This window comes from Microtus ochrogaster, chromosome 8 (assembly GCF_000317375.1).
Source record: "Microtus ochrogaster isolate Prairie Vole_2 chromosome 8, MicOch1.0, whole genome shotgun sequence".
Taxonomy (NCBI): Eukaryota; Metazoa; Chordata; class Mammalia; order Rodentia; family Cricetidae; genus Microtus; species Microtus ochrogaster.
This window is the reverse complement of record NC_022015.1, coordinates 85,879,281-85,905,618: the sequence shown is the minus strand read 5'-3', so window position 1 is coordinate 85,905,618 and position 26,338 is coordinate 85,879,281. Positions and strand designations below refer to the sequence as shown.

Here is a 26,338-nt window from a genome sequence, read left to right as displayed (position 1 = left end):
TTGGGAAAGACATAGTTGATACCTTAGAAGAAACTTAAATGTTCTTCAGTCACCACAAGTGGTCCCCAAAGACAAGCAATGACTTGACAGAGAAAGACCTTCCCATATACTTTTGAAATAGGACAAGGGAAAAGGATTGTATGTTTTGAGCGTCCATGGAAGTCTTCAGATAATTCTTCTCACCTCCGTGGCATTTTGGCCCTGGTGTGAGAATATGGAAATAATAAGCTTCCATCAGCAGACACACTGATTGGAAGACTCGGTTACATCTCCCTGCGGTGGTCCACGCTGCAGAACTTCTGACTGTCGCTAGAGAAATAAACTTAAGTAGCCCTTGGATTGAACCATCTGTCGCGAAAATGTGACATATGCTTTCTTTGTTTACTCAACTACCAAGTGTAAACTGATACATTGAACTGGAGATCTGTGGCTGGTGTGATTGAATGTGACGCTGGCTGGGGGGAGGGATTCCTGCTGAAGGCACCAGCCACTTCATACCTGCCCCTGAGGAGCACGTGCGAAGCAGAGGAGGAGCTAGGGCTGGAGGGATGTCCCCTGGGTTTGGGTCCCTTACTAAGACACAGACACCCTTTGAGGACTCCAAACAATGAACATCGCCACGCTAGCAGGGACCACAGCTGAAGGGCACGCCTGGCTGGTGTGTACTTGAATGGAGAGCGACCCATCCCTCCTCCTCTTTTCCCTGCCCTTACACCCCAGTCTCAAACTTAAACTAAAGACTGTGCCCTTTTCAATTAACCCCCTGGATCAAAAACAGCGTTTCTTTTCTGTCCTCCTTGGCGGCCCATTGTCTGTGGTGATGGACTTGCAGATTTGACAGCTGGGCTCATAGATTTGATTCAAACTCGGTTTTGCTGAGAGATGAACTTGGACACAGAAAAGATCTCCAATACAAGCCCTGAGCAGCAAGCTGATCGGTCACCCACCACTGCGGATTGTACTCTACTCTAGACAGATCGCTGGAACCCTAAGCCACAGCGGGTATCACTTCAGCTGTATCTCTGGAGAGACTCTTGAAGTTGGGGTTGGGGACTATGGATGTGTTCTGCTTAAATAATGCTTTTGAAAAGTAATTTACTCTTGAAACAGTCAAGATGGAGGTCACCTTATAAATTACCTAAAGCTGGGTCTGCCCAGCCTCTAGTGCAGTGGGCTGGGGGCTTTGCTTTGTCTCGCCTTCCGAGCTGGGGGGAGAAGAGGTGTGTAAGCTCACAATGGCGTGGATCGATGGTGGGTGCATTTCGAGACCGCTGTTTAGGGCTTAGGTCTGAGTGAGTCTGTACCGTGCCAAGTCTTGAGTCACAGCCGCGAATGACGTGGAGAAAAAAAAACTTTGTGTTCAAAAGGGTCTGGATGGATTGCTGTTTGCACTAAAGAAAGAGCCCTTGTACACTGAAAGGACGCGAGGGGTGGGAGGAGGGTGCAATCTCAGCGGCGGCTGCTGCGTAGCGCTGCGGGTCCTAAGCCTGTGTGCGTGTTGGCTTTGGGTCTCACTGCTGGTCAGCTTGTAAGTCTACTGTGGCTGATAGAGGAACTGCGCTCCACGAAGAAGCTGGCTCTGCGCTGCCGGGAGCAGAAGCAGGCTGAGGGTCCGTTGGCCAAAACCAATCTGGGCACGCTACCCTCCTGCAGCTTCCAATAACCGCTGACATCCCTACCGGGCACTGAGCCTGGGCAGGGCGGGGGTGGGGTGGGGTGGTCTGCTCGGAAATCGTCCTGGCCAACTCTATCCTCCTAGCTGTAGCCGATTATGGCATCTCGTTTTCCCCCTAGCGCAAGAAATTGAGCCCGGAAAAGGCAAGAGGGGGCGGGTGAACCCCAAAGAATAAATAAACACTGGCTGTTCGCCGCAGCTGGACGCGGGTCGGTTCAGTCCAGGTTGGTGGCATTTAGAGTTTTTTCACTCCACTTGAGAGCCCATTGCCACCTCCTCTTCAGTTCTAGCCACCCCTTTCCATTTTGCTGGCATCCTTCAACTTTGGGGCCAGGGGGGCGCTAGTGGTGCGGGGCTGCACCTGCTGGGGCGTGCAGATGCTGCGGGCCAGATCTCTCTCCCGGGGCAGTGGTGTGGATGCGCAGGAGTTCGGGCGCTGGGCAAGTGCGTGCGAGGCACGGATGTCTGGGAAGGAGCCCAGGATGCGTGGCGGGTAGGGGCTCCAGTCTGGATGTCAGTTTCTTTCTGCGGGACTGCCTGAGAAAAGAAGCTAACCCGGGGGAGGGGGTCTTGGCGAGAGAGGTGGCGATTGGTGGCCGGGATGCAGAGGGCCAGAGGAAGAGGAGCTTGAACGCTCACGATCGAGCCAGCGAGTGGTCGGGCGGGAGCCAGGAAAGGCGGCCAACTTCCCGGAGCAGGGTCTTGGTCCAGCCGGGGTTGGCTAAGGCGCCTTCGCCGCCGAGGCTCCGACTCCGGGCAGCGCCAGCTTGCTTCCGGCGCTTGCTCGGAAAGTAATGCTTATTTGCTTGCGTTCAGTCTCTTGGGTTGTGCGGGATAGCCTCCGGCTTTGGACGCTGGGAGCCCTAGCGAACCTCTCCAGCTCCAAACCGCCGGTTCCGGAGTCTCCCCCACGCCCGTGATAGATGCTCTCCGACCGAGTGGGGGTAGCATTGAGAAGTCCCCCAAGGCGGGAATGGGGGAGGGGATAGAGGTGTGAGCGGGAGGCTTCAGCACTCTGGGCTCTCATTTCAAAGCGCTCTCTCCCTTCCAGGTTGGGTCGGAACTGAACCCCTAAAAGCGGGTCCGCCTCCCGCCCTCGCGCCCGCCCGGAGCTGAGTTGCTGGCGGCGGTGGGCGGCAGAGCAACGGGGAGTTTCCTCTCACCCTGGATGGAGCTGAACTTTGAGTGGCCAGAGAAGCGCGGTCGCCCGGGGATCGCTGCACGCTGAGCTCTCCCCGCGAGACCCAGCGGCGGCGGCTTTGGATTTTGGGGGGCGGGGACCAGCTTCGCGCCGGCACCATGTTTCTGGCCACTCTGTACTTCGCGCTGCCACTCCTGGGTAAGTCGAGGCCGCTGCTGGCTTTTTTCACCCAGAGTTTTTCAAAGAGGGTCCCTTGCAGCGGCCACTCGAGAATTGCGCCGTAGGCACCTTGGATTTGGGTGGAAGAAGTTTCGTTGGGATGTAAAGAGGTTCAAGTGTTCCTGGGTTTGGGGAGCGGCGGCAGCGCGGCTCTGTGCGGCTGGTTTTATTTTGCTGTGTTAATAATAACCCAGCCCGATGGATATCTGATGGGTTCTAGACCTTCACCCCGGGGCGTTGGTCCCCTTGGAAGTCGGGAAGAGCTCGCCAAGGCGCTCCGGCAGGTGGAGTGTGGTCGAAAAAACGCTGGGGTGGGAAGAGAGCAAACTTGGAATGCAAAAGTTTTTTGGGAATAATGTCTCGGCGCACCCGCGGGGCAGACTGTGCCACTCTCCTGCCTTTCGCCCAGCTCACGACGGTGCCAAGCGCTCTACCACGCTTTCAGCGGAGAGCCCTTAGGCTGCTGCGGACTGGCTGGCCCGGAGACTGCAGCCCCAGGTGCCCGGGGAGGCGGGGCAGTCAGCGTTTCAGGACCGTTTCTGCTTTGGGGCGCTGGGGCCTCGCAGGATCCTCAGCAAATCCTGCAAAGTGGCCAATGGAAGCTGTTACTACCTTCCATGGCAGGCCAGGGAGGGAGCATGACGGCAGCAGTTCCAGGGGTGGGGAAATATGGTCTCCCAGAAGAGGGGGGTAGACCAGCTTCCTACCTAATTTGCCCCTCACAATGACGGTGGAGCTATCATGCCCCAGGCGTGCGCTCCATCTCCCACTCCTCCTGCGACCTGGAATCGGGGTCCCCAACTATTCTGCTGCACTCAAGCGTTCTTCTCATTCGCCCTGTAGATTTGCTGCTGTCGGCCGAGGTGAGTGGTGGGGACCGCCTGGACTGCGTAAAAGCCAGCGATCAGTGCCTGAAGGAACAGACCTGCAGCACCAAGTACCGCACGCTAAGGCAGTGTGTGGCGGGAAAGGAGACCAACTTCAGCCTGGCATCCGGTCTCGAGGCCAAAGATGAGTGTCGCAACGCCATGGAGGCCCTGAAGCAAAAGTCTCTCTACAACTGCCGCTGCAAGCGGGGCATGAAGAAAGAGAAAAACTGCCTGCGTATCTACTGGAGCATGTACCAGAGTCTGCAGGGTACGCATCAGATGCCTCCACCAGCACTCCCCGGTTCCTCTCCAAACTCACAAGGCAACCTCAGTCCACCCAGTCCTGGGGTTAAGCCGGCTGATCTCATCTCCCACTCTCTTCTCCCAGCTGCGGAATGAGGACCTTTCATTGGCCTCTAGGGACAGCGGCAGCTGGTGTTTCCTGCAGCTGAGCAGTCTTGTTGCCAGAACCACAAGGGGGTGGGGGCACCCTTGGGATCCCACTGACCTTTCTGAAACCTAGTTAGAACATCAGATTGGGGACCCCCGTAAATGCTACCTAAGGAACCCACTTCTCTGCTGGCCCCGGGGCTTTCACTGGCTTTAGAGAGTAATCATGCAAAAGCTTTGCCTGCATTTTGCCTGGAGATTTCCCTCCTTTCTTCCCTTATGACATGAGATGAAGTACTGCAGAACCTGCGAACTCTGTCTTCACCCCTGCACACAGGTTGAAACACATGCGTGAAAAACCATTTGTCATCTTAGATTAGCTGAGTTTTGGACCAGCTGCTGAGGTTTAACCATGGCTGGTTCACTAGTAGCAGCCACAACTGCCCATTCCAGTGGGACTTAGGGAGCTGTAAAAGGATCACACGGATCCCCGTACCTTCATTCTTCCCTGAGACTCCCTGAACATTTGTAATGAAGAGGCTTAGACTGTCAGCTGCCACTTCTAAAACCTAGTCACGAAAGCCTGTTTCTGGGGATGATCTTAGGAACAGCTAGCGCCTGCTTGCAGGCCACATGCCTTGGTTTTCAGGGAGCTAACAGAAGTAGGGGCCTCTCCGGGTCATCCTTCTTCCATTGGTTCCTGCAGGCAAGCAAAGTTTGTGACGTCACTAGCTCTTTCCTCTCAGATTTCAATTCCTTTGCAAGAGTGGGAGAGTTTTCTGGCAAGCTCGGGCTGCGTTGTGCTCCAGTATTTCCAAGGCACTCTGGAGAGAGCAAGGACAACAAAGAGAGAGAAAAAGAAATAATCACATCCCCAAACATGCATGTGAAATCTGTCAGCGTTTTCTCGGTACACAGTCATAACATGATTAGGGGTTCCCACCGAGCAGTGAGGCATGGTTTGAAATATGCCCGTTTTTCAGAGCTGAGCCTAATCTTCCTGTCATTTCTAGGAAATGATCTCCTGGAAGATTCCCCGTATGAGCCGGTTAACAGCAGGTTGTCAGATATATTCCGGGCAGTCCCGTTCATATCAGGTAAGCTGATTGACAGATACTTCTCTGCAGTGCCTTTGCCCGCTTGAGTCTGCTGGCTTGCCTTGTCTTCAGCGCTCACGCCCTGTAGAGGACAAGGGTAGAGAGATGATGAGGAGATGGAATGCTTAGCAGTGGTCCTGTGACCGGAGAGTAGTTTTCAATGAAGTTATGTGGTATGGTGGTTTGGGAGAGCCTGAGGGAGGTAACTGAGAGTGTGATTGGCTGACTCATGGCCAAGGGAGCACTGCTTCTGTCCATAGGTGGCAGCTGTATTCTTCCTGCTGCATACCTTACATGGTGTCTCTGTGGGGTGGGATTTGCCCACAGTGGATATGACTGTAAACTGTTGAGAAACTGTAGGTAGACGAACCACCTTTGATTTGAAAGCTAACATTCTGCCATTTGTTCATCTGTCTTCTCTTTCTTGTTTGTCCTGAGCATGCATAGGTGAGACTATACTTCTGCCCAGTGCGGCCCTTTAAATTTTAGTCTTTAGTCTTTAGGACTTGCTTTGCAGTTCTGAATTTGGTTTGGAAGTGAACTGAAGTTTGTGAATTAAGATTTTTTTTTCATAACATCTGCATTGAGACAGCCCACATATAATAGGGAAGGCAGTGATTTCTGTTAATGAAATACAGATCCCAGGCTGGTGCTGTCTTTACTTATTTACAGTTAAGACATTTCTCAAATATGTATAACCACCGCAAATTACACGTGTCTTGCTGATTAAACACGATGGTTAGCGTTGAATCTGATTCTGTGATTCTGTTGATAAGAATCTCTTGGTGTTTTAGACGCCTTGGGCTTTTATGTAAAAAGACACGGAATGGGGGCAGTATGTACTTGTCGTTATTGTCTGTGTGGATGTGCACTCATTGGCCGAATATCCGCTGGACCGTTACTGTGTTCTCGCTGCTGTGGTCTTGGCAGTGAGCCAGCTACCATCCTGGTCCTTGTGAATCGTAGAGGCAGCTGCCGACATTTACTGAGCCTTGCTATGTGCCAAGCACTGGGTCAGGAGACCCTCGTCACTAACTCAACGCCATCACGTGCATTTTGGGTGTTATTTCCAGTCTGTAGATGAGCAGGTTGAGGTACAGGGATGGTGGGAAACTAGCATGCAATCACAAAGTTCATAAATGTAAGGAAATTCAAAACCATATTTGTTTGATTGTAAGATGGTTTTTCTTTTTCATCTACCCCAGTGTTGGCACAGACTGGCCTCCTTCATGTGGAAGTTAGAATCCATCCAAACAACTGAATCAGAGTCTGAATTTTAGCAAGATCTGCCTGGATAGGTCCTTCATGGAAACAGGAAGCTTGAGATGCACTTATACACACGATTTTCTATTTGGTCTTTTGGTTTAAATCTCTTTCCCTCTCTCCTCCCACCGTGTGTGTGTGGGGGGGGGTAAGCTATGAGTCTTACAAGTTGGTTTTGGTTTCCGAGACCTTGGTGTTCTCTTGAATTTTCTGGTGATTTTCTGTAAATCCTGATTGTTTTTCTCTGTCCTACAAGGACAGTGTCTTAAGTAGTGTGAGAGAATTACACGGACAGTGTTCTTTTAAGGAAACAGTTATGGTGGAGCTGAGACGGGGTGTAACTGATCAGGTACCTCTTACCTGCTTCCTGCCATGAGAACCTTACTTCCCACTGATGGCTGGAAGGGTATGACCTATCCCATAAATAAGGGCTATTTTGATTTTAATTTAAGTGAGCTATGCATGGAGCTTTGTACGGACTCCTGTTCCGTGCTGTGTCTTCCATCCTGTTATACTGAGGCAATTAGAGTAAGTGACCTCCAGTTCTCCAGGCTGCAATACTGAAGGAAGACGGAGCTGGATCCAGAATCTCCCCTGCCCCTGCACTCCTGTACCACCCTTGGAACAGCAAGGCCGTTGTTGTCTAAATTCCCTTCACGAGTACCAGAAATTTTTTCTGTATTGATCAAGTTTTCCTTACTCATTTACCGGCTAAGCAACCTCAGTCAGGTCTATTTTCACAGCAAACAGGATCCTGAGTGTGTGAGATCCATCCTGTTGAGTACCTAAGAGTCATAATGAATTAAGCAGAAGCTGGAAGGCTCTGTTTAGAGCTTGCATTTGGTATCTCGAGGGCATTGGACTTAGGTTCTAGCCCCAGAGAGCTTTGACCTTTGACAGTGACTGTGTTCCTTAAGTAGGTATAGTAAATCCAAATGGAGCCTTGAGGGGTTTGGAGTCATTGAATACAGCACATTAGGCAGTATGGTCTCTGTCAGATGGAGGCTGGAGAAACACAATGATGAATGTAGCTTTTCACAGCTGGAGTCTGAGTTTTTAGAGATGTTCTGTGTTGGGCGTGTCTCCAAGGAAGCCAGGACGGCTGGCTTTCTGAGTCCTACCGAGGTAGTAACCATCGGGGATCCCATGTTTGGGTTATTCTGTCTGGTGTGAAGAGTGTGTTTATCCACATGTAAGTGTGAGCTAAATCCTCCCATGGACTAAGAAGCGTTTGAAAGCCTTATAGTGAGGATTGCTCAGTGAGTTCAGTGCTTCCTGAAGGAGCATGGAGAAGTGTGTGGATCCTCAGCACCTCACCAAAGCTGGAGCCGGTGATGTATACACATCCATGATCTCAGCATCAAGGAGGGGAGGCTGAGGCAGGCAGATCAAGGGAATTCTATGGCTAGCCAGACTGCAGCTTCAGTGAGAGACCCTGTCTCAAAAGAATAATGTGGAGAGCAGTAGGAAGATACCCATCGACCTCTGGCCTCTGCACACACACACATATATGGCCAAGTGCATTTTTAGACACAGAAGCATGCCTGACCCCTCAAGGATATGTTTGTTTATGTTTTCTTTGGAGTCCTCAACCCCAAAGCTGCCTTGTTAACTGGATAAAAAGCATTGTGGAGATCTTGCGTGCAGCCCAGCAGGACCAAGGAGGAGAACAACAATGAGATATAATCTAAAGATGTTTTTTCTTCTGCATCCTGAACTGTGGAAGGGAAGTGGAGCTGCTGAGTCAGGCTAGCATTTTAGTGGCCAGTTGGCAGGCCCACACTTGTGAAAATTTAATTGTGGGAGCCTTTGGTCTCCGAGGCATGCGAAGACACTTGAGGAGGTATGGTCACTGTGAACTCTTGCCAGTGTGGTTTCCATGGGTCTAGGGCCTGAGTCACACAAAGGAGAAAGGAGCCAATGCGGAGAATAGTGGAGCATATGGGGGGCATGGGGACAGGAAGAGTCTCCCGGGAGCCTTGGGGCAGAGTTGTGTGTGCCCTTGGATTTTCAGAGACTAGACTTTATCATACAGTACTCGGCACGCCCGTCTCTCCTGACCGCAGCCCCTTCCCCCGCCTGTTAACTTCTGATCCTCTTTTCTTCACAAGAGTTCAGTCAACAACAGTAGCTAGCCGTGGTCTTGAAGGGACGGTGAACCTGCTGCCTTTTCTTTGACTCTTCAGAAAAGATCCGTGCATGGAGAAAAGTTGAAGGTCCCATGGGTGCCAAGGGAAGCCTGAGTGTGGAGGCTGGGAGAGGGGCGATAGCCCCTCTGGGGGCAGAAAAAGGACAAGAAGCTGCAGGGTTCAAGTGTTGGTTGGGAGATCTTTAGACACAGTCAGGAGCTGCTGTGCTTTCCACGCAGAGAATCAGAGGGGATAGGAATGTGTATACACATTCTGAAAGAGGCGTGTCAGAACTGGGACATCCTGCAGATGACTAGGGGAGAGGTAACAGATGGCACCGACCGTGGTGTCTATCATCCCTTTCCTCACAGGTCTTACTGATGTCTTAGACTTTGCTGGAAATGCCAGGACTTTTTGACTTCGGTGCCTGTGTGATTGGGAATAGTGAAACCCAGAAATAAGATGTACCCAGGCTGTCTTGAATCTGGATTTCCAGATAAGATTGTGCATCATTAGCTGTGCTGGCATTTCTGATTTAATGTGCCATGATGTTTATGCCACTGTTTAAAAAACAACATTAAAACTATGACCCATTGGGGAAGAGTCTATGACATGATCAGTGGATCCCAGGAGAGTCTTGGTGCTTGCTTGTTTTGTTGTTCTTGCTCTAGGGTGGGAGTCCCATCCTATATATTCACTTCTTGATTTAATTTTAAAATACTTTAAAATTATTGTGTGTCTGTGTCTGTGTGTGCACATGGACACATCCTCATGGGTGCCCAGTAGGCCAGACAGGATGTGGGAGCTCTGGGAGTTAAAGTTACAGGCAACCGTGAGCCACTTGAGATGGGTGCTGAGATCGACAGAGTCCAGTCCTCCATCGCTCTGCCCAGCTCTGATGGTGCTGATGTTGTATAATAGGGTCCCAGTAGGCCTCTGTTACTGATTCTGGTCTGTGTCCACTCTTTGCAGGCCATGGAGACCCTTTTTGGCTTAATGCCATTGCCCCCTGGAAGTCCCATGCTCTCTCTCCGTTCACGTTCCTTCAGTTAAACCTTTCCCTGTGTGTCACACCTGTGTTCACCCTGCTGGGCCTCTGCTCGGTAGTCTCGGAAGCATCTCATACTCCTTCAAGACTATGGTCAACCTTCTCCTCTGAAGGTCTTTCCGGAATCCCCCAGACAGGTCCTTCACTTAGGACTCCCTCCTGTTTCCTGTGCTTTTAATTTTATGGCAGTGGTTAATCACAGTGTATTGAGAGGACTTATTGATGTGTCTGTCTTTCCCACTCGCAATCGGTGACTGCTTGATATGCTCTGTATCTACCCAGCACCCATTCTGGTCCAGAGCAGACTTTCTATTGACCACAGGTGGCTGATGGCCGTGGTGACATCCGCAGAGATCTAGCCAGTCAGTTCTCTGCTTTTTATAAACACTCTCGCAGAGAGGGTAAGTGATTTGGCCAGGACCACACCGCTTGCTAGTTGCCAGGCACTGTTGTGTGGGAGGATAGCTATCTTTTTTGTTGTGTGCTCTGGGCACACCTCATCCGTTCCAGGGTCCTCAATTAACTGGTATACGGGTGACTCGGAGCCATCTCTCCTACTTCAGCGTCTTCTGAGTCCTAAAACAATCTTTCCTGCTGCGCTCTGGATGGGACCATCTAGCTGTGTCTGTCACCTCAACCTAGCATGTCCGAACTGGATCTCATCCTCCCTCCCCGTTTTCCCCTGTACCCTTCATTCCTGAGTTTCTTTTATACAGTGGTGTTATCAGATGCCCAGTGTGTTACACAGTACACTGTGGGGTCCTATTTCACCTTTTACCACCCTCACTCAGGCAGCAGGGCTCAGAGGAGACAGGAGACAACCTGTCCTCTTTGGTGCTGCCTTCCTCCCCTCCTCAAGCTATCATCTTGTCTTTTGCCTGAACTTTGCATCAGCCTTGATACTCGTCCAGTAGGGTCTGGTTTTCCCCGGCATCATCTGGCCTCTTAATTGCCAGGTTCCTTGATGTCCTGATGGTAACACCTGTCTTACTTCATAGACTTTTCATGCTGGGTCACTGTCTCCTTCTGCCCCCCTGCCATTCACTCTGTCATAGACAGGGCATAGTGGCCATCAAGTCTTCTGCCAGTATGCAGGGGAGCTTTCCAGGGCCACTCCTAGCACACATATGTACTGGAAAAAGAATACATACCCTGGGTTTTCATCAACCCAGGTGACTCCTGGCTCCGCCCAAAGTTTGACTTCCTTGGCCTTAAAAACCAGAGTACGATTGCATCTGCTTTATAGGTTCTTACGGGTTGATGATATTTTATGTAATTTTTTAGCACAGTGCCTGGAACATCTCTGTTCTCTAGACATCTTCCTCACTTTAAACTCAGTGCGGAGACCCTTTTCTCTCTGCACTCTGAGACCCAACTTCTTTTTTTTTTAAATATTTGTTTATTTATTTATTATGTATACAATATTCTGTCTGCATGTATGCCTGCAGGCCAGAAGAGGGCATCAGATCTCATTACAGATGGTTATGGGCCACCATGTGGTCACCGGGAATTGAACTCAGGACCTTTGGAAGAGCAGGCAGTGCTCTTAACCACTGAGCCATTTCTCCAGCCCCCGAGACCCAACTTCTTTTCCACACATCAAATTCCCTAATCAGGGGCCGAAGAGGGTTGCAATGCGGAACCCTCAGCCAAGCAGGATAAATCTCTCTCTTAACTCAAAGGCTGTGGAGGACAGCCCCCCCCCCTCACTAGCCAGGCATGAGGTTTGCAGGCCCTTCCTGTGTGTGTGGGTGGGTGGGTGGGGGGGGGTTCTGCTCATGCTCACGTCCCTACTGCTGATCTTTCTTGGAAGGAGGTGAGTGTGGCTCTCACCCGGGAAGCGAGCTCTTCCTGTACCTAAGGATTCTTGTGATCAGCTTTCCCTTCTCAGCTTCACTGACTCCCGTTTCTCCCACCTCACCCCATAAATCTTCCCAGTGCCCCACAGCAGAAGAATTACTGCTCCCCGCGAAGGGCATGCCTCAGACAGGGGAGACTCTTCCGCCTTCAAAGCCTGCTAAGTACACTCACGGTTCACTTTCACAGACCACTACCTTTGGGTTTTAGTCTCTCCATTTCCTGCCCCTGAGATGGCTCGCTTTTATGGTATGACAGTGTGAAATTACCAACAGGTTCACCAAGAAAGGAAAGAAAGGAGGACCTGTCTAAGCAACCATATTAATAGGAGCCTTCTGGGGCCTTCGAACTTGTAAACAAGTGTGTGAAACCACGCGTGTGGCCTTTTATTTGAGTTTCTGCACGCCTGCTCATTACCCTCCTGATGGCGTGAGGGAACTGCGTCTTTCCGTGTCACTGGCGTGTCCTCCGGGCAGCGCTGTGTTATTTGGATTAAATGTGAACCTCGATAAGTTTTATGCATAAAGTAATGGGATGTTGTGGTCTCTGACTCTTTATGGCGGAGGCCTACGTGCTCCGGTGAAGGCTGGGTTGTCGAAACAGTCAGATACTTTGCATGGAGTCATTGGAGGTCCTGCTCAGGGAAGGGAGATAAAACATCAGTGAGTGACAGGTAATTGCATGAGCTGAAGATTGTTACAAGGTACAGAATTATTTATAGCCGGTGTGTCTGTCCTCATTCCTTCTCTTTAGTCTCCTGAAGTATTTCTTTCTGGCGTCTCTTCATTTTTCTACTGTCGAAGCTTGTTCCTTTCAGAGGACACCCGCACCTTGTTTTCTATTGTTGTCTGAGACAGTGCCTGATTCTCAAGTACTAGTAGGTCTGGGAGGGAGGAATCTGCTAGTCTAACCCCTGACTAGATGGGGGCCCTTGGACGACCTTCCGCCCTTCCTAGAGGTCACCTGTGCCTGTGACAATAGGATGGCAGTCTACTGGGTTGGCCTTGAACAGATTTCTGCTCTTTCTTGAAGAGTCTGTGCATTGAATATTTACCTTTATGTGTCTTGCTGTCTTTTTTAAAAAAACATTTCTTCATACTGAGGAAACTGTTGATCCTCAATACACAATACATGTATATATGTTATATACGTATATATATATATATATATATATACACATATATGTGATTTGTAAACTGGTTTAGTCGATTGACCAAATGTATACAGAGAATATAGCGGAGAACCAAAGAGAACGGGAGGAAGTTGAGAGCAGGAAGGGGAAACGGAGCTGCAGGTGAGTCTTACAGGGAAACTACACGCTGTGGGATTATATTTAAGTAACTCGAACAGTCCCAAGGGTCCTGCTGGTCTGGCAGGGATAAACAGGGATGCCCTGGGCAGGACTTTTGGAGGTCATCCCGGTCCGGCCCTCTTATTTTATTGATAAGAACACTGAGAGTTCCATAAATTTCTGGGACAGTGGCACATAAATTCTCGGGAACAGTGATGACAAGCAGAATTAGATGTGCTTGTTTTTAAACTGCTGTCTGAAGCTCTCCAGATTCGGGCGTTGTCCTGCCTCTTCTCACCTGTCCTTGACCTGTTCAGGCCTCTCTTGGAGGGGTCTGAGTGCTGCCCCAGGGGCTCCAGCTAGAGAGGCGCTGACCACTGTCTCAGAACAAGGGTCAGTTGATAGATCCGTCAGTTAGTTTTCATCGTTTGTCCCTCTTCAGAGTTTCTGTGAGGGGAAAAATGAGAAATTTTGTTGCTTTAAGCCCTCCCAGCCCTCATATTTTAAAAAAAAAAAAAGGAAAAAAAACTTAATTCTTCATTTGATATTTTTTGTTAACGAAGCTAACCACTTCCTGTAATTTAGAGACTCAACTAGCTGGGTCAGTGACGGAAATGAATGGGTAATTTGCATAAGGGGCTAATTTATTACGTCCCCTGGGCTTTCCTTTCATCTGCCCTTCCATCCTAATTAACGTTCTAAGGGGGTCTATCACCATATCAGAAATTAGGGGGGAAAGCAGCCATTGTTAACCTTTCCATGATTTCTTGCCTTCTCTGATCTTTTAACCATTTCTCTTCGTGACCAGGATTTCAGGCTGTAGGGCCCTTGGAGAGATTTCTAGGGGTTTGCTCTTTCGTGATCTTGCATTCAGTGATCAAAGTCCAAATGGCACAGCACAGGACTGCTTCCCTACTGCAGATGCATGAGGCACAGGGGCCTGAGGGTGGGCTGCCTTGGACACAAGCCCTCTGGAAGGTACAGAAACATGTGCATACACCGTGTGCCACATAGAGGTTTGGGTACATGAGTATATCTGCCTGCTCTGGGCTGTACACTTACGGTGTGTGCAGTTTTGGACATCTATCTCATGAATCATCTTTTTACATCTTCCTTGACATGTGTTTGGTTCGCTCTGTCTGTGACAAAGGCAGGGGCAGCTGTGTGTGTCACAGCTGGGAGAGGGAAAGAGAACAAGCAGCTTCTTTGAAAATCAATTCTAATTTACTCCTGCTAGATTGGTGAAGGTCCCCCCTGTCCACGCATTAGCATACAATGAACTGATTTTTGGTGAATCCATGGTTCATTCCACCTGGGACTCTGCCATCTTAGAGCCATGTGTCCTCCAGGTCTGTTGCCTGTTTAAAGGGGGGAATGAAAGGGAGGGGTCTCTCTGGGAATGCACAGAGAAGTTACTGCTGTGTCTTTTTATTACCCCCCCCCATAGTTGGCTTTTGTGCCCAGCTCTCACGAAAGGTTGGTGCTGTGCCTTCTGAATTTTGAGGGGGAAATTTGAGCTCTGAGAGGCTGAGCACAAACAGCCTGAGCCTGGAAGAACTCACTTTTTATTCCCTTGACAAAACAGTTCTCTCTTTCTGCTATTCCTCTTGGCATTTGAAGTATAGACCTGGATCCCTTATTCCAGAGGAGATATTTAGTTCTTTTCTGTTCCTCTTCAGTTCCCAGCTTCTACTCCTCTGTCTCCTACCTGACGACACTGCTTGACAAAAGGGCCTTTGAAGTTGAAATGTAAGACAGTATCTGTTATTTTACTATTTGGCCCTGCATTCTGAAGGGCTCTTAATTGAGACCCGGAATCCAGAACACGCGCGCTATTAAAACCGTTCCGGCGGAACTGCAGAAATATTAACTAAAGAAGCAATTTCTGCGTTCTGTCTTTTTCCATTTCTGTGAGAGGTGGGAAAGTTTCTAAAGTGGAGCAGAGTGCCTGAGCCACTTCTTGTCATGTTGCCGTATAATTAGCAAAGACAGGGATAAGCAGAGTCCCGCTATAGGGTGACCTCACTCGTTTGTCTCCCATGACGCTGGCACCCTTCCCTTCGCGCCTCAGCAGATCGCCCAGGAAGCGCCACGCCGGCTGTTATTCCTGTGGCCCCCAGCACGTTGTTGTTTCACGAACACTTAATAATGTATGAAAATCAGCATCGATTGCACTGGTAGGGATGGACCAGCAGGTTTCTTAAAGTCCATGTTTATGAAATGGTTCATTGATCCTTGCTCCTATGCTTTTCAGATAAACCCTTAATGGAGCAGGTGCCAGGACATCACTAGATCCTGGGGCAGAGGCGGGGTCTTCAGTGGAGCCCTGTCTGTTCAGAGGTAGGAATGCCAAGTGGTATCTGACTGGGGAGAAGGGCGACTGGCTGAAGGTGAGCATACTCACAGCTGGAAGTGAGTGTCCTCACTGGTCATTCAAGAAGAGAAGGGGTGATTACAACAGAAGCAAGACACGACAGGCTAGGCGTTTTTATGGACACCAACTTGGCTACTTCTTGTAGAGTAGGAATTAGCCTCACATGGTGGATGTGGTAACTGAGACCCAAATAAAGTCGTCTCCAGAGTACATACACCTAAGTTGTGGCAGGGCTGGAAAGACAGCTCTGTGACTGACGTGTTTGCTGCTGAGGCCTGAAACCCAAGCAGAATGCAAATGGTGGATATGGTGGCCCGTGTACAGTTCCAGCTTCTGAAGGCTGAGACAGAGGAAGCCAGAGCAGGCTGGCCGGCACGAGCGGCCTCAGCAGTAAGTTCTAAGCTTGACTAGAGGCTCTGCCTCAGTGAGTAAGGGAGAAGGATCGCTGAGGATGATTCCCGACATTGACCTCAGACCTTCACATGTGTGTTCTTGTACGTCACTCGCACGTAGTCTTGCTACATACGTGGCAAATCTTCACATGCATGCACTTGAACATCATACACACAAAGTCACACTACACACATGGCAAACTTTCACATGCATGTACTTGTACATCACATGCAAATTGTCACGCTACACATGTGGCAAATCTTCACATGCATTCACTTGGTCACGCTACACACATGGCAAACCTTCACATGTTCATGTTCATGCATGCACACACATGTACTGCACACACACACAAATGGGAAAATGAAAACAAGACAAAACTAAGTTGTGGCCGAGCCAGCATTCTTATGTATGAAGTTAGCGTTAGTGTTCATGTGGGGTCATCCATTTGCACACGTGTACCATATGTGTCCCATGAGAGTTCAGTTTCACTTACGTGAAAGACTGGTAGATGCTTTTAACTGAGTTACAATGCATCTATTTAATATCTGTTAGCTATGCCACACATATATGTGAAACATATACATAGAACCATATACTACATACATTGTATATAACATAGTATGTTACATCTGTAACATGGTCCAACAACTGTATGTATCACATACTATTTGTGATTATGTGACAATATATTATATACTACATATGTTTATTTTAAAATTAGGAAAATTGATCAGTTTTGGGGTTCTTACTTTTCAGGGCGATGAAATTTTATTCCTGCCAAGTTCATTCACAGATATGATATACTTCCCTTTCCCACCGTCTGTTTATAGTTAGATATGATGAAAATAATGTGTGCTGGTGTCATCCTGAGGAGGGAGTGATGGATTGGCTAGAGCTGAAAGTTAGAGGGTTCTGAGGGGGCTTCCCTTCCCTTGGGAGTGCCGTAACTTAGCTTTGATTCCTTTGAATAATAAATTGGTTCATGTGTGTATGTAACACACTCTGGCTACTCCCTGCCGCCCCTTTTCAGGCCTCCTTCTTTTGTATCTTTGATATGGGTGACTCTTTAGGGTCCTAGCTTGTGTCTTTATGACTTTGGTTTGGTTTTGTGTCACCCAGAGTTTAACTAAGACGGTCTGTGTGGTTATCGCAACTATCATTGAGGTCTGGGGGGCTCACCAGAGAGTATAAAACTGAAGGCTATGCCCCCCACATCTCCCAGAAACTGTTACTTGCCTGCTTGTGGTAGGGCCATATAAACCCTACCTTCATCCATAGCTAACCATTACAAAGGCCTGCCGTGTGGGCCCAGGTCCAGTTGGCAAAGCTGTTAGGAGTTCCTGATCTCCGTGACTATGCCATGCTTAGAAGATGAGGTTTTACAATCTAAAGGGGATTTTGGAGGTGGGTTTTGTGAAATGAACAGGAGTTGGATAAATAGAGACAGTTGGGGAGGGAATTTATGCAGAAAAATGATGTAAATGAAGATATATTGAGTCTGGACCATTTCCTGTGGCAGAAACACCAGGCATGAGGCATGATGGGAGCAGATTGGCTAAGAAGGCTCATGTCCTTGTCCTGTCTTGGCACCGGTATAAGACAATGTACAGTCCTCAGCCTTGCTGGCACCTTTAGTCTGAACCGTGTGCTGTGACCATTTATTTTTTTTTATTCAGCCCAATGTAGCAAAAGAGCAAACGTTCCATATGCCTCTACTTAGTAGAGTTTTGTATCATAACCAACACAGGGCTGTGGATGCTGCTTCCTGACTGAGACGGGCATGGGGTGTGCCATGGCAGCCTCTGCTCCTGGTGGAGACAGAAGGTACAGGTTGGGTCCATGATCCTTCTCCCTGACCTGTGTGACCTGAAGAAGGGGGTGGAGCACGGAGAGCAGGCTAGTATGTGAATACCATGTGCACACTGCTCACTGTTCAGGTGCCTGGGGCAGATGGGGGAGGGGGAGGGGCAGAACCACTGGAGTGGGTGAGGCTTTCTATACCACCCTGGGTGGTCCCAGTGACACCATGAGGCAAACAGATGGCTGTGGGAGTGAATGCAGGATGTGGAACAGTCGGGAACCAGACTGTGGTGGAGTCTGCTGTGGAGGCAGAGACGGTCTCTGACGGTTGTTCTGTGGAGCCTCACAGACACTGCACGGTGTGGTGGCCCTTGGGAGTGTGCAGTCTAGATCCCCAGAGCAGCACCTTCCCACCTGTCTACCCATGGCAGACCACACTGCCTCTGTCCTGGGCTCAGGTGGTTCTCCAGGCCAGTACCATCCTGCAGTACCATCAGGGGTAGTACTGGCAGACACCACTGGCCCCCCAAGGAGTGGGGCCTCCAAGTATGGGCCAGCAGCAGGCAGACCCTCTGAAGTCTGTCCAGACCAGCATTCTAACTTTCTGAATGCTGCAACCCTTTAATACAGCTCCTCATGCTGTGGGTCCCCCCAACCATAAAATTATTTCATTGCTGCTTCATAGCTGTCATTTTGCTACTGTTACGAATCATAACGTAAATATTTTTGGAGATAGTTAACCAAAGGGGTCATGACCCACAGATTGAGAACTGCTGTTCTAGACAGAGGGTGAGCAGGTGAGCGTGGGGAGGGGCAGGCCTGAGATTTTGATGATCCTGGTAGAATACAATTGAGCACACGGTGCTAATGAACAGAGCATACCTGGTTTGAGTTCTGCGTTCCAACACTCGCTACCTGTGGGAGCATAGGTAAACCATAACTTAAACCTTCTCGTTCTTCTCTCTGCTAGTGGGGTGGCAGCAACATTCAGTTCAGGAAGGGGTAGAGGTCACAGAGTCTGCTTAGCTTGCTTTTGCATCACCGAACAGCTTAGAAAGTGGGGGGCAAGAAGCAGCTTCTAATGCGGCCTTGTTTGGTTTGGCTTTTGTTTTCTCAACTTGACCTAAACTAGAGTCCTGGGAAGAAGGAATGTAGGCTGAGAAAAATGCCTTCTTCAGATTGACTGTAGGGAAGTCTGCGGGGGGATTTTCTTGGTGGATGATTGATGTGGGCTGGCCAAGCTCACGGTGGGTGCTGCCAAACCTGGGCAGGTCTTCCTGGGGGGTAGAAGAAAGGTGCATGAACATGAGCCTGGAGAGCAAGCCAGTGAGTAGTGTTCCTCCATGGCCCTGGCTTCAGTGCCTGCCTGGCTTCCCACAGTGATGAACTTCGTGAGTCAGATGAACCGTTTCCCCTGCAAGTGACTTTGGGTTGTAGTGTTTACCATAGCAGGAGAAAACAGATGAGGACCAAGGCTCCGTTCCTGTGTTCTAACCCCTTCCCCTCCTCCCGCCTCAGTTTGCCATCATGAAGTGGAGATCAATTGGTTGAATTTGAGGAGAAGAAAAAGAGGTAGAGGAATAAAGGGAAGAAAACACGAGTAGCCATACTGGAAATAGAAGTTATAAGTTGAGTTATATGTTAAACAAGGCAATGTCTACTCATGACATAGTTACAGTCTGCCTGTTTTCAGAACCTTCTGTGTGTCAGACACGGTACTTAGTGATGGGGGATGGCGGTGAGTTAGGGCACAGAGTGGGGTGAAGTGGCCTGAAGATGGGGCAAGGAAGAAGAAAGACAGAAAGCGTGGATGAAAAAATGTTCTGGAAGGGAGCATGAACACCGGGAAAGGGATTTTAGGCGAGCCAGGGCATATTAGTGGGAGAAGGAAGCCTCTCACCCAGCCCAGGAAACTCAAATTGGATAGATGAGCCCAATGTGGAGCAGACGTGAACACGGTGAGAAGCTAGTGCTTACCCCTCCCCCATGATGCAGAAGAAGGTCTTGAAAATGTAGTGTTTGCAAACAACGCAGAAGCAGCCAGCGCATTGTTTTCTATTAGTAGCGTAAGGTTTGCTGGCTCTGGGTATTTTTTCATTCTTGTCTTCCAAATTGTAATTTTAAAAGATGAGGCATTTCATATTCAAGAGTTTCCTTTGTCGGAAATAAATTATTCATTTCTCCCCAGTTTCAGAAACAATGAACATAATACTTAATGCACCACAATTAAGCGGGCGTAGCTTCGTATAAAATTATGTTCCATGCGTTTGGGTGGCAGGCAGGGCAGAGCATCCTATATCTTGTCGACGTTTCTTCCTCAGCAGAAGAACATAAAGCCAGAGACCCAGAAATGTGTTTCCTTTCTCTTGTGGTGGAGGAGGGGTAACTTTAAACCCCTGCAACCTTGATTTTGACATGCCACAGCTGCTGGTGAGTAGGTCGCCCAGAGAAAAAGGGTCTTGCTGGGACTGTTATTATGCATGAGGTCAGGTGAGGGTCAGAATTCCTAAACACTTGCCCACTTCTTTCTGTCTCCTTTGTCTGGGTTGAGATCTCTGGAGAATCCTGGATGTGGCTTCTTATGGAGGCTGAAGGCAGCTTTTCTTGAATGCAGGCTGGTTAATCACATGGGATGTTTTAAGGGTCAGCTCTGGAACACCCCTTCTGTGGCAAGGTTCCTCCCTGCGATCGCCAGCGCTGCTAGCAAGGGTGGCGACTTCATGGGAATCTTCAAGCTTGAAGGTTGAGCTGTGGTACTTTCCTGGAAAATGTTTGGGTGCTTTCTATTCAAATTCCAGCCTTGAGGTCATTGTCGAAGCTGGTGCTGGGTGCCCCTTGGCAACTGCTGAAATAATTTAAGAGTGGCATGTCTGCTGCGTGCCCATAAATAAGGTACAAGAGGCACTGGAGGCTTTTATGGAATCTTCACTAAAGCCCTGAGTGTTGGCCTTGAGATGGGACATTCATCACACTTGGCATGGAAGTAAGCCCAACCCCAAAAACCCAGTGACCCGTGCACACACAGCTGGCTGGTAGCAGATCCTGAATCCCAGCCAAGTTTGTGTGGCAGTTAGGGCTTTGCTGCTCACTGCCTCGCTGATGGTTTGATAAGAATAGAAACAACAGAATTCAAGGTGGATTCTCAGCACCCTGTGGTCTAAGCACCCTCTCTATAATTGAGCAGAAAAATAATTGTATCTGCCATCGAAGAAAGCTTGAGAAGAGTGTTCTGGAGATGGCCAGTAGACTTGGACATTCCTGCCTTTTGGCCTTGGTTTAGTGGTTGGTACCTACTCTGATTGCCCTCCCAGGGCTTCAGAGCTCTTTGGGTCTTTGCTGCCACCAAGTCATTGGGCTTTTCGTCTTCTGTTTCTGAAGAGCCTCTTACTTTGGCCAGTGATTCCTGCATGGGCTTCAGGGGACCCCTGGGGACAATCCGTGGATAAGTTCTGCGAGGTCTATGAGTTCTCACATTTGAGAAGTCTTTGGCAATATACCACCATCAAGGTAACTGGGCAGAATTCCGATGTGACTCATGCTGAGCTGGCCCTAATTTAGACTGGAGCGAAAGGAAGAAGTGTGTTAGACTCTAGGCAAGATGTTTTATGTACTGGGGGGGGGCAGTGCTGGAGTGAAAAGGAGGTGGGCTTGTGACCACGTCAGGGTTAGCTTCCTGACATTACTAACTCATCCCTTAGGACGTCTCAACTGCACCGGTTGTTATGCAGAGGTGTGAATGTTGAATCTATTCTGTGAGACGCCCTGTGAAGGGGCCACCTCATGGTGAAACCTACAAAACACTCACCATCAAGACATTTCCCTCACACAGGGGGGACTTTGTCTCCTGTCTATTCTTGCAGCTTGCCATGGTCTCAGACTCCCTGCATGTTTTCCAGAAAGGCCTCTGTGTTTGCCCTGCTTGACCCGGAAAACACAGCGGCCCCACCGTGCCCTAGACAGTGGCTGTGTACCTTACATCTTGCAGACTGTCAGAGAGCAAAGGTGATGTGCTCACATCCCCAGACTGCCCTCCCCACGTCCTCCATTAAGGAAAAGTGGACACAGGTAGAAATGGCTGTTTGGAAACGATTCTTGATGAGGATTTGGCCTGCTGATCAAATTGGGGTGAGCCAAGACAACAAGGGAAAGTGAGCGGGTATGGGTTTCCAGGAAGGTGAGGAGCCAGAGGGTGACAAACAGAACTTAAAGGCAGAGTGCTGGTCAAATAAGCTCTCTGACGTAGGCCTTAAATGCCTGGCAAATATTTACCGTAGACGTTCAATACAAAGTTAAATGTTTAGAAGGTCTTAAAATAGAAAATTTTACTCAGAGTGTTATATTTCATAACTGTGAGCAATAAAAAATAGCTAAAGGCCCACTGTACTCCAAGGAGCTGTCCTACAATCCAGATGGACAGTGTAGAGCTACCATGCCTGTGCCTTCCTCCCCACAGGCCCCTCTCTTCATTTGTACACCTGTTAGCCCTCTCCCCACTGTGTAGGTGTCATTGGCATTTTGCTCTGCAAGCCCTGACTGTGTGCTCTTTGGGTGTCACCATGAGCAGGGTGTGGGATGCCGGCATTTCGAGCTTTGGCCTTCCCATAGCCTCCAGGGTTAACGAGCTCTGTTGATTGAAGGGCTTCAACTCCAGAGGGCTGGTGTTAGACCTAGGATATCTCTCTCTCTCTCTCTCTCTCTCTCTCTCTCTCTCTCTCTCTCTCTCTCTCTCTCTCTCGTGTGTATGTGTATATCTTTCTCTTGCACGTGTGTGTGCATGTGTCTGTTAGACTTCTGAGATAAAGGCTCTAGGCTCCCATTAACCAGTCCCTTTCCTTTGCTAACTTCTCTGTTCTCTGGCAGGGTGGGCTATACGGGCCATTTCAGGGTCCCTAACCTGGCTCCATGGCACAGTTCACACTCTCACTGTCCGACCAGTAGGTCTGTGGCACTCTGTTCCCTCGTATCTACCTGGCCCTGCTGCTGGGTTGATAGAGACCATGCTCAACTTGATGGTTTTCCATGAGGTCTCTTCTGTTCTGACCTACTGCATGCTCCTCAGTGTGTTCTCGAGGTTCTTAGGAGTTCAGTTCATTGGTGGATTTTCTCATGCTTTGGAAGCTAGACATTGTGTGTGGTTCTGGAACCACCAGTGTGGGCAAGGCAGATGACGCTTACAGTTCAGTAGTGAGTTAGAGCATGATTAAAGCAAGTAGCTTCTGATGGCAGCTAGTGCCCTTAATTAAAAAAAAAGAAAAGAAAAACAAACAAACAAAAGCCCAGACCTGTGTGATGGTTCTTTGAAGGCAGAGAGCACCCTGTTATACAGGGAAGCCAAGAAAAGCCTCACTGAGGAGGTGACTTTGAAATGAGGTTTTGAGTGACAAAGAACTGGCCCTTCTGAGTCCCACAACTGTTGGCAGAGCTCATAGACCCGTGGTGAAATAAGCCAGTGCTGGTTGGCTTTGTGCTAGCAATGATTTCTGCCCTGGGAAGACGGGCAGAGATGAAGCCAGGCCACCACCGGTTTTCAATAGCTGTAGCTAGAGGTCACAGGGATATTGGAAAATCAGATCTGGGCACCAAGTTAGGACCATGAGACTCAACGTTCCTTGACTTTGAAACCTTCCATAGCTGTATCTCCCCACTCTGAACTCGGTTGTCTGAATTGGAGACCTTGTGTGTGAGTGTCACTGGAGGGGGAATGTCTCTAGTTCCCAGGACATCCTGAGGGCATGCTTTGGAAGTGGCATTTTTATGTGAGCACCCTCTTCAGCACAGCTGTCTTCTCTTTTGCCTTATTTCCTACCTTTCAGATATTACCGCAGCCCCACACCATGGGGCAGAACCAAGCCCATCTGATACTGGTTTTATTTTTCTGTTTATTGGCTTGAGTACCTTTCACAAGAATGTTGTTATTTCAAATCCGGGATCTTAACTGCCTTCTTCCTTGTTTTAGCCCTAACTGAAGACAGCCACACCATAGGCACTAATATTTATTTACTCAGTGGCTGAGTAAATAACAGAATAAATACAGTGAGTGGGAACCAGGAAGATGCAAACAAACTTCTGAGTAATTACTCGGTGCCATGTCTTACTGGATGCCCAGCACTTAGGTGAACCAGGACAGGTATGCATAGCCATACTGCCAACACGAAGGGGTATTTTTGGGGAGGAGTCTTGGGCAATCAAGAATTTGCTATTTATGTGTGTGTGTGGTTGGATCACCAGGTGTTGTAGAACTTGCTTCTCAAGCTCAGTCAACTCGTCTGAGCATCCTTGGTGGTTGGGATTACAAGAACACATAATTACATCTCCCTGAGAACTTGGTTTTACAACCAATAAGAGGTCTAGAGGTCGGCAAAGAATATGACCTCTTGATCTGTAGCTTTTGTATCTGCTCCTCTTGTTGGAGGTGTCATTTCAGAATCCATAGAGTGACAGCTCCCAGTAGTCCTCTGTTTCTTTGGGAGTAAACAGGCCAGAGGACCCCAGCCTCACAGGCTCTCATGTAACACCCCAAGTAGAAACTTGGCAATATGATGGTCATGGTGTCAGATGCCACTCAATGCCTGGAGTTTATGTTCTGCCAGTTGGGGAGGCAATGCGCAGAGATTCTCAAGTTTGCAGTGTCCGCTGAAAGAGAAGCAGGTGTTGCTAGGATTGCTAACAGGGAGCTGGTTTGGCCAGAAAGAGAAAGGCGCAGGAGACAAGCCAGGGCAAGATGAGTCAGGGAAGTCATTTAGGGCAAGTGGCAGCAGTCGGGGTGAGGGGAGCTGTGGTGGCCTGAAGCAGGCCTGCAGATGGAGCCTGGAGCTAAACCTCGGAATGCACCGTGGCGGCAACTGTCGTCATTGTCACGTTTGAGAGGGACCAACTGCACCATGTGGGAAAGCCCGAGGGCTCTAGGCTGTGGAGGATGTCATCCGCTTCTCTTCAAAGAGAATCACATTGATTTACACAGACTCCTTAACAGTGTCCGCAACAGGACTTGGTTTCATACCTGTCTAAGGACTTTGCAGGTTTGTGGACCTTAGAAGGAGATTCCCTAGAGAAAAACACTGAATAAAGTTGTGGGGGGGGTTGACATTCTGTTAGCTGTGTGAGGTAAATGGATCCCAGACAGCTTGAGACGCTAAGTCCTAGCCCTGTGGAAACCAGAGCCTGGAGAAGCTTTTGGTTAAAGTACAGCAGATGGGATAGGAATCATTGTCCTGTCTAATGAAGGGTTGAAGGTCATCTGGAGTCCCGTCACCTGGCCTCACAAGAGCAATGCTCATTACCCACAAGGCTCCAGGGGAAGTGGTAGCTGTGTTTTGTCCCACAATCTTGGGGAAAGTCTGGATGTTTGAGGCCACTGGGGAAAGTCTGGATGTTTGAGGCAAAGCTTGAGTGGAGGCTTCGGTGGTGCCTGGCATGAGAAGCCTCCTGGACTCTGGCTCTGGGGCTGTCACCTCTGCTCTCCTCTGGTCATCTCCTTCCCTCCCAGTCCTCACCAGGTCTCTCTCTGGCAGAGGTGCAGGGCCACCGATTTGGAGGGACTCAGCCTGTGGAGCACGCAGCAGCTCTCCTAGGGCCTGGGGCTCAGTCTTACATCAAGTATCCATAAGGTTGAGAGGACCCCAGCGTCTACCACCCATAGTGAGCAGATGGAGCCATTTTCTTCTTATCGTCTTAAAAAGGAATCGCCGTAGGAACAATTACGTTTTTCCCTCAAGTGTCACTAGATAACGGATGAAGAGTCTTTTCTCAGCTAGACGTGTTGGGGATACAGGGAGGGACACATGGGGCTGACATTCTGATGAGCTACACACATCATAAGTAAGGACAGAGAGGAGAGGGTCAGGATAGGCTAATAGGATGACTACTTTGTTGTTTTTAAAGATTTGTTTTTATAATTGTGTGTGTGCGCGAGTGAGTGGATGTATGCATTTGTCTGTCTGTCCGTCTCCTCTTGGGCATCTGTGTGGGGAGTGCAGGTGCCCAAGGTGACCAGAGGTGTTGAATCCCCCTGAGGTTGGAGTTATAGATGGTCATGAACTGCTCCACACAGAGTGGGGTTCTGGGACCCAAAACTTGGCCCTTTGGAGGAACTATAGGCATGTGCTACTGCTGGGTTGTCTCTGCAGTCTCAGTGGGATGCTGTTTTAATGAGAGTCACAGTGGCAAAGAGCGGTTGAATTAGGGGCGATATCCAGGGCCCAGGTTCAGACATGGAAAAGGTTCTTGTGGTTTAAGTAAGTGTGAATGGACTGGGTGAGAAAGGGTGGCCAGAGGGCTGCTCAGGCCATGGAGCCCATGAAGCTCCACCTGTGATGAGAAGTAACAAGCTGGAGGGTTTGGGAGAGGTTAGTACCATAGCTGTGTTCATGACTTGGGAGAAAGAAAGCTGATGCAGCCCGTGTTCCAGATCTCCTGGGGCTCAGCTAGGGTCAGGGATGAGAAGCCTCTAGATATAAGGCACCCAGGACACACCGGTGGACCTTGGGTAGGGGTGGCAGGAGTCAGGGAGGGCTTGCAGGTGTTTGTGTGCTTACGTCTGTTCACCTGGGTGCCCCATATTACATTTCTCTGAGGTAGATGCGTGGATTGGGAACAAGAACGGTTTTGTTTAGAAGGTGCAGATCGCATTTGGGCATGCTCACCGCCACACGCCCTTCTGTTCATGCAAACATCTTTCTCTGCAGAATTCTGACGTTGTGGGGCTAGTGTTTGTCCAGTCTCTCTACTTCATTTGTTACCAAGAAGACTTTCCATGAACGCTAAAGGTGTTTATGCTATTTTCTTGTGTC

General features: G+C 49.2%; 1 protein-coding gene across 6 annotated transcripts in view; it reads left to right on the top strand.

Moving 5' to 3' along the window:
- Positions 1-871: 871 nt before the first annotated feature.
- The window catches only part of Gfra1 (GDNF family receptor alpha 1), a 218,765-nt gene continuing 193,298 nt past the window's right edge, over positions 872-26,338 (top strand). For 2 of the 6 annotated variants that reach the window (XM_026781279.1, XM_026781273.1), the window contains exons 1-4: positions 2,025-2,168; positions 2,727-3,014; positions 3,879-4,172; positions 5,308-5,391. In XM_026781279.1, the coding sequence (XP_026637080.1) occupies positions 2,975-3,014; positions 3,879-4,172; positions 5,308-5,391 (418 nt within the window). In that variant the 5' untranslated portion in view covers positions 2,025-2,168; positions 2,727-2,974. Of the gene's footprint in view, positions 1,003-1,591; positions 1,611-1,706; positions 1,900-2,024; positions 2,169-2,370; positions 2,467-2,726; positions 3,015-3,878; positions 4,173-5,307; positions 5,392-26,338 lie in introns of those variants that run through there. The other 4 variants (XM_026781276.1, XM_026781277.1, XM_026781274.1 and 1 more) reach the window with 4 other exon arrangements.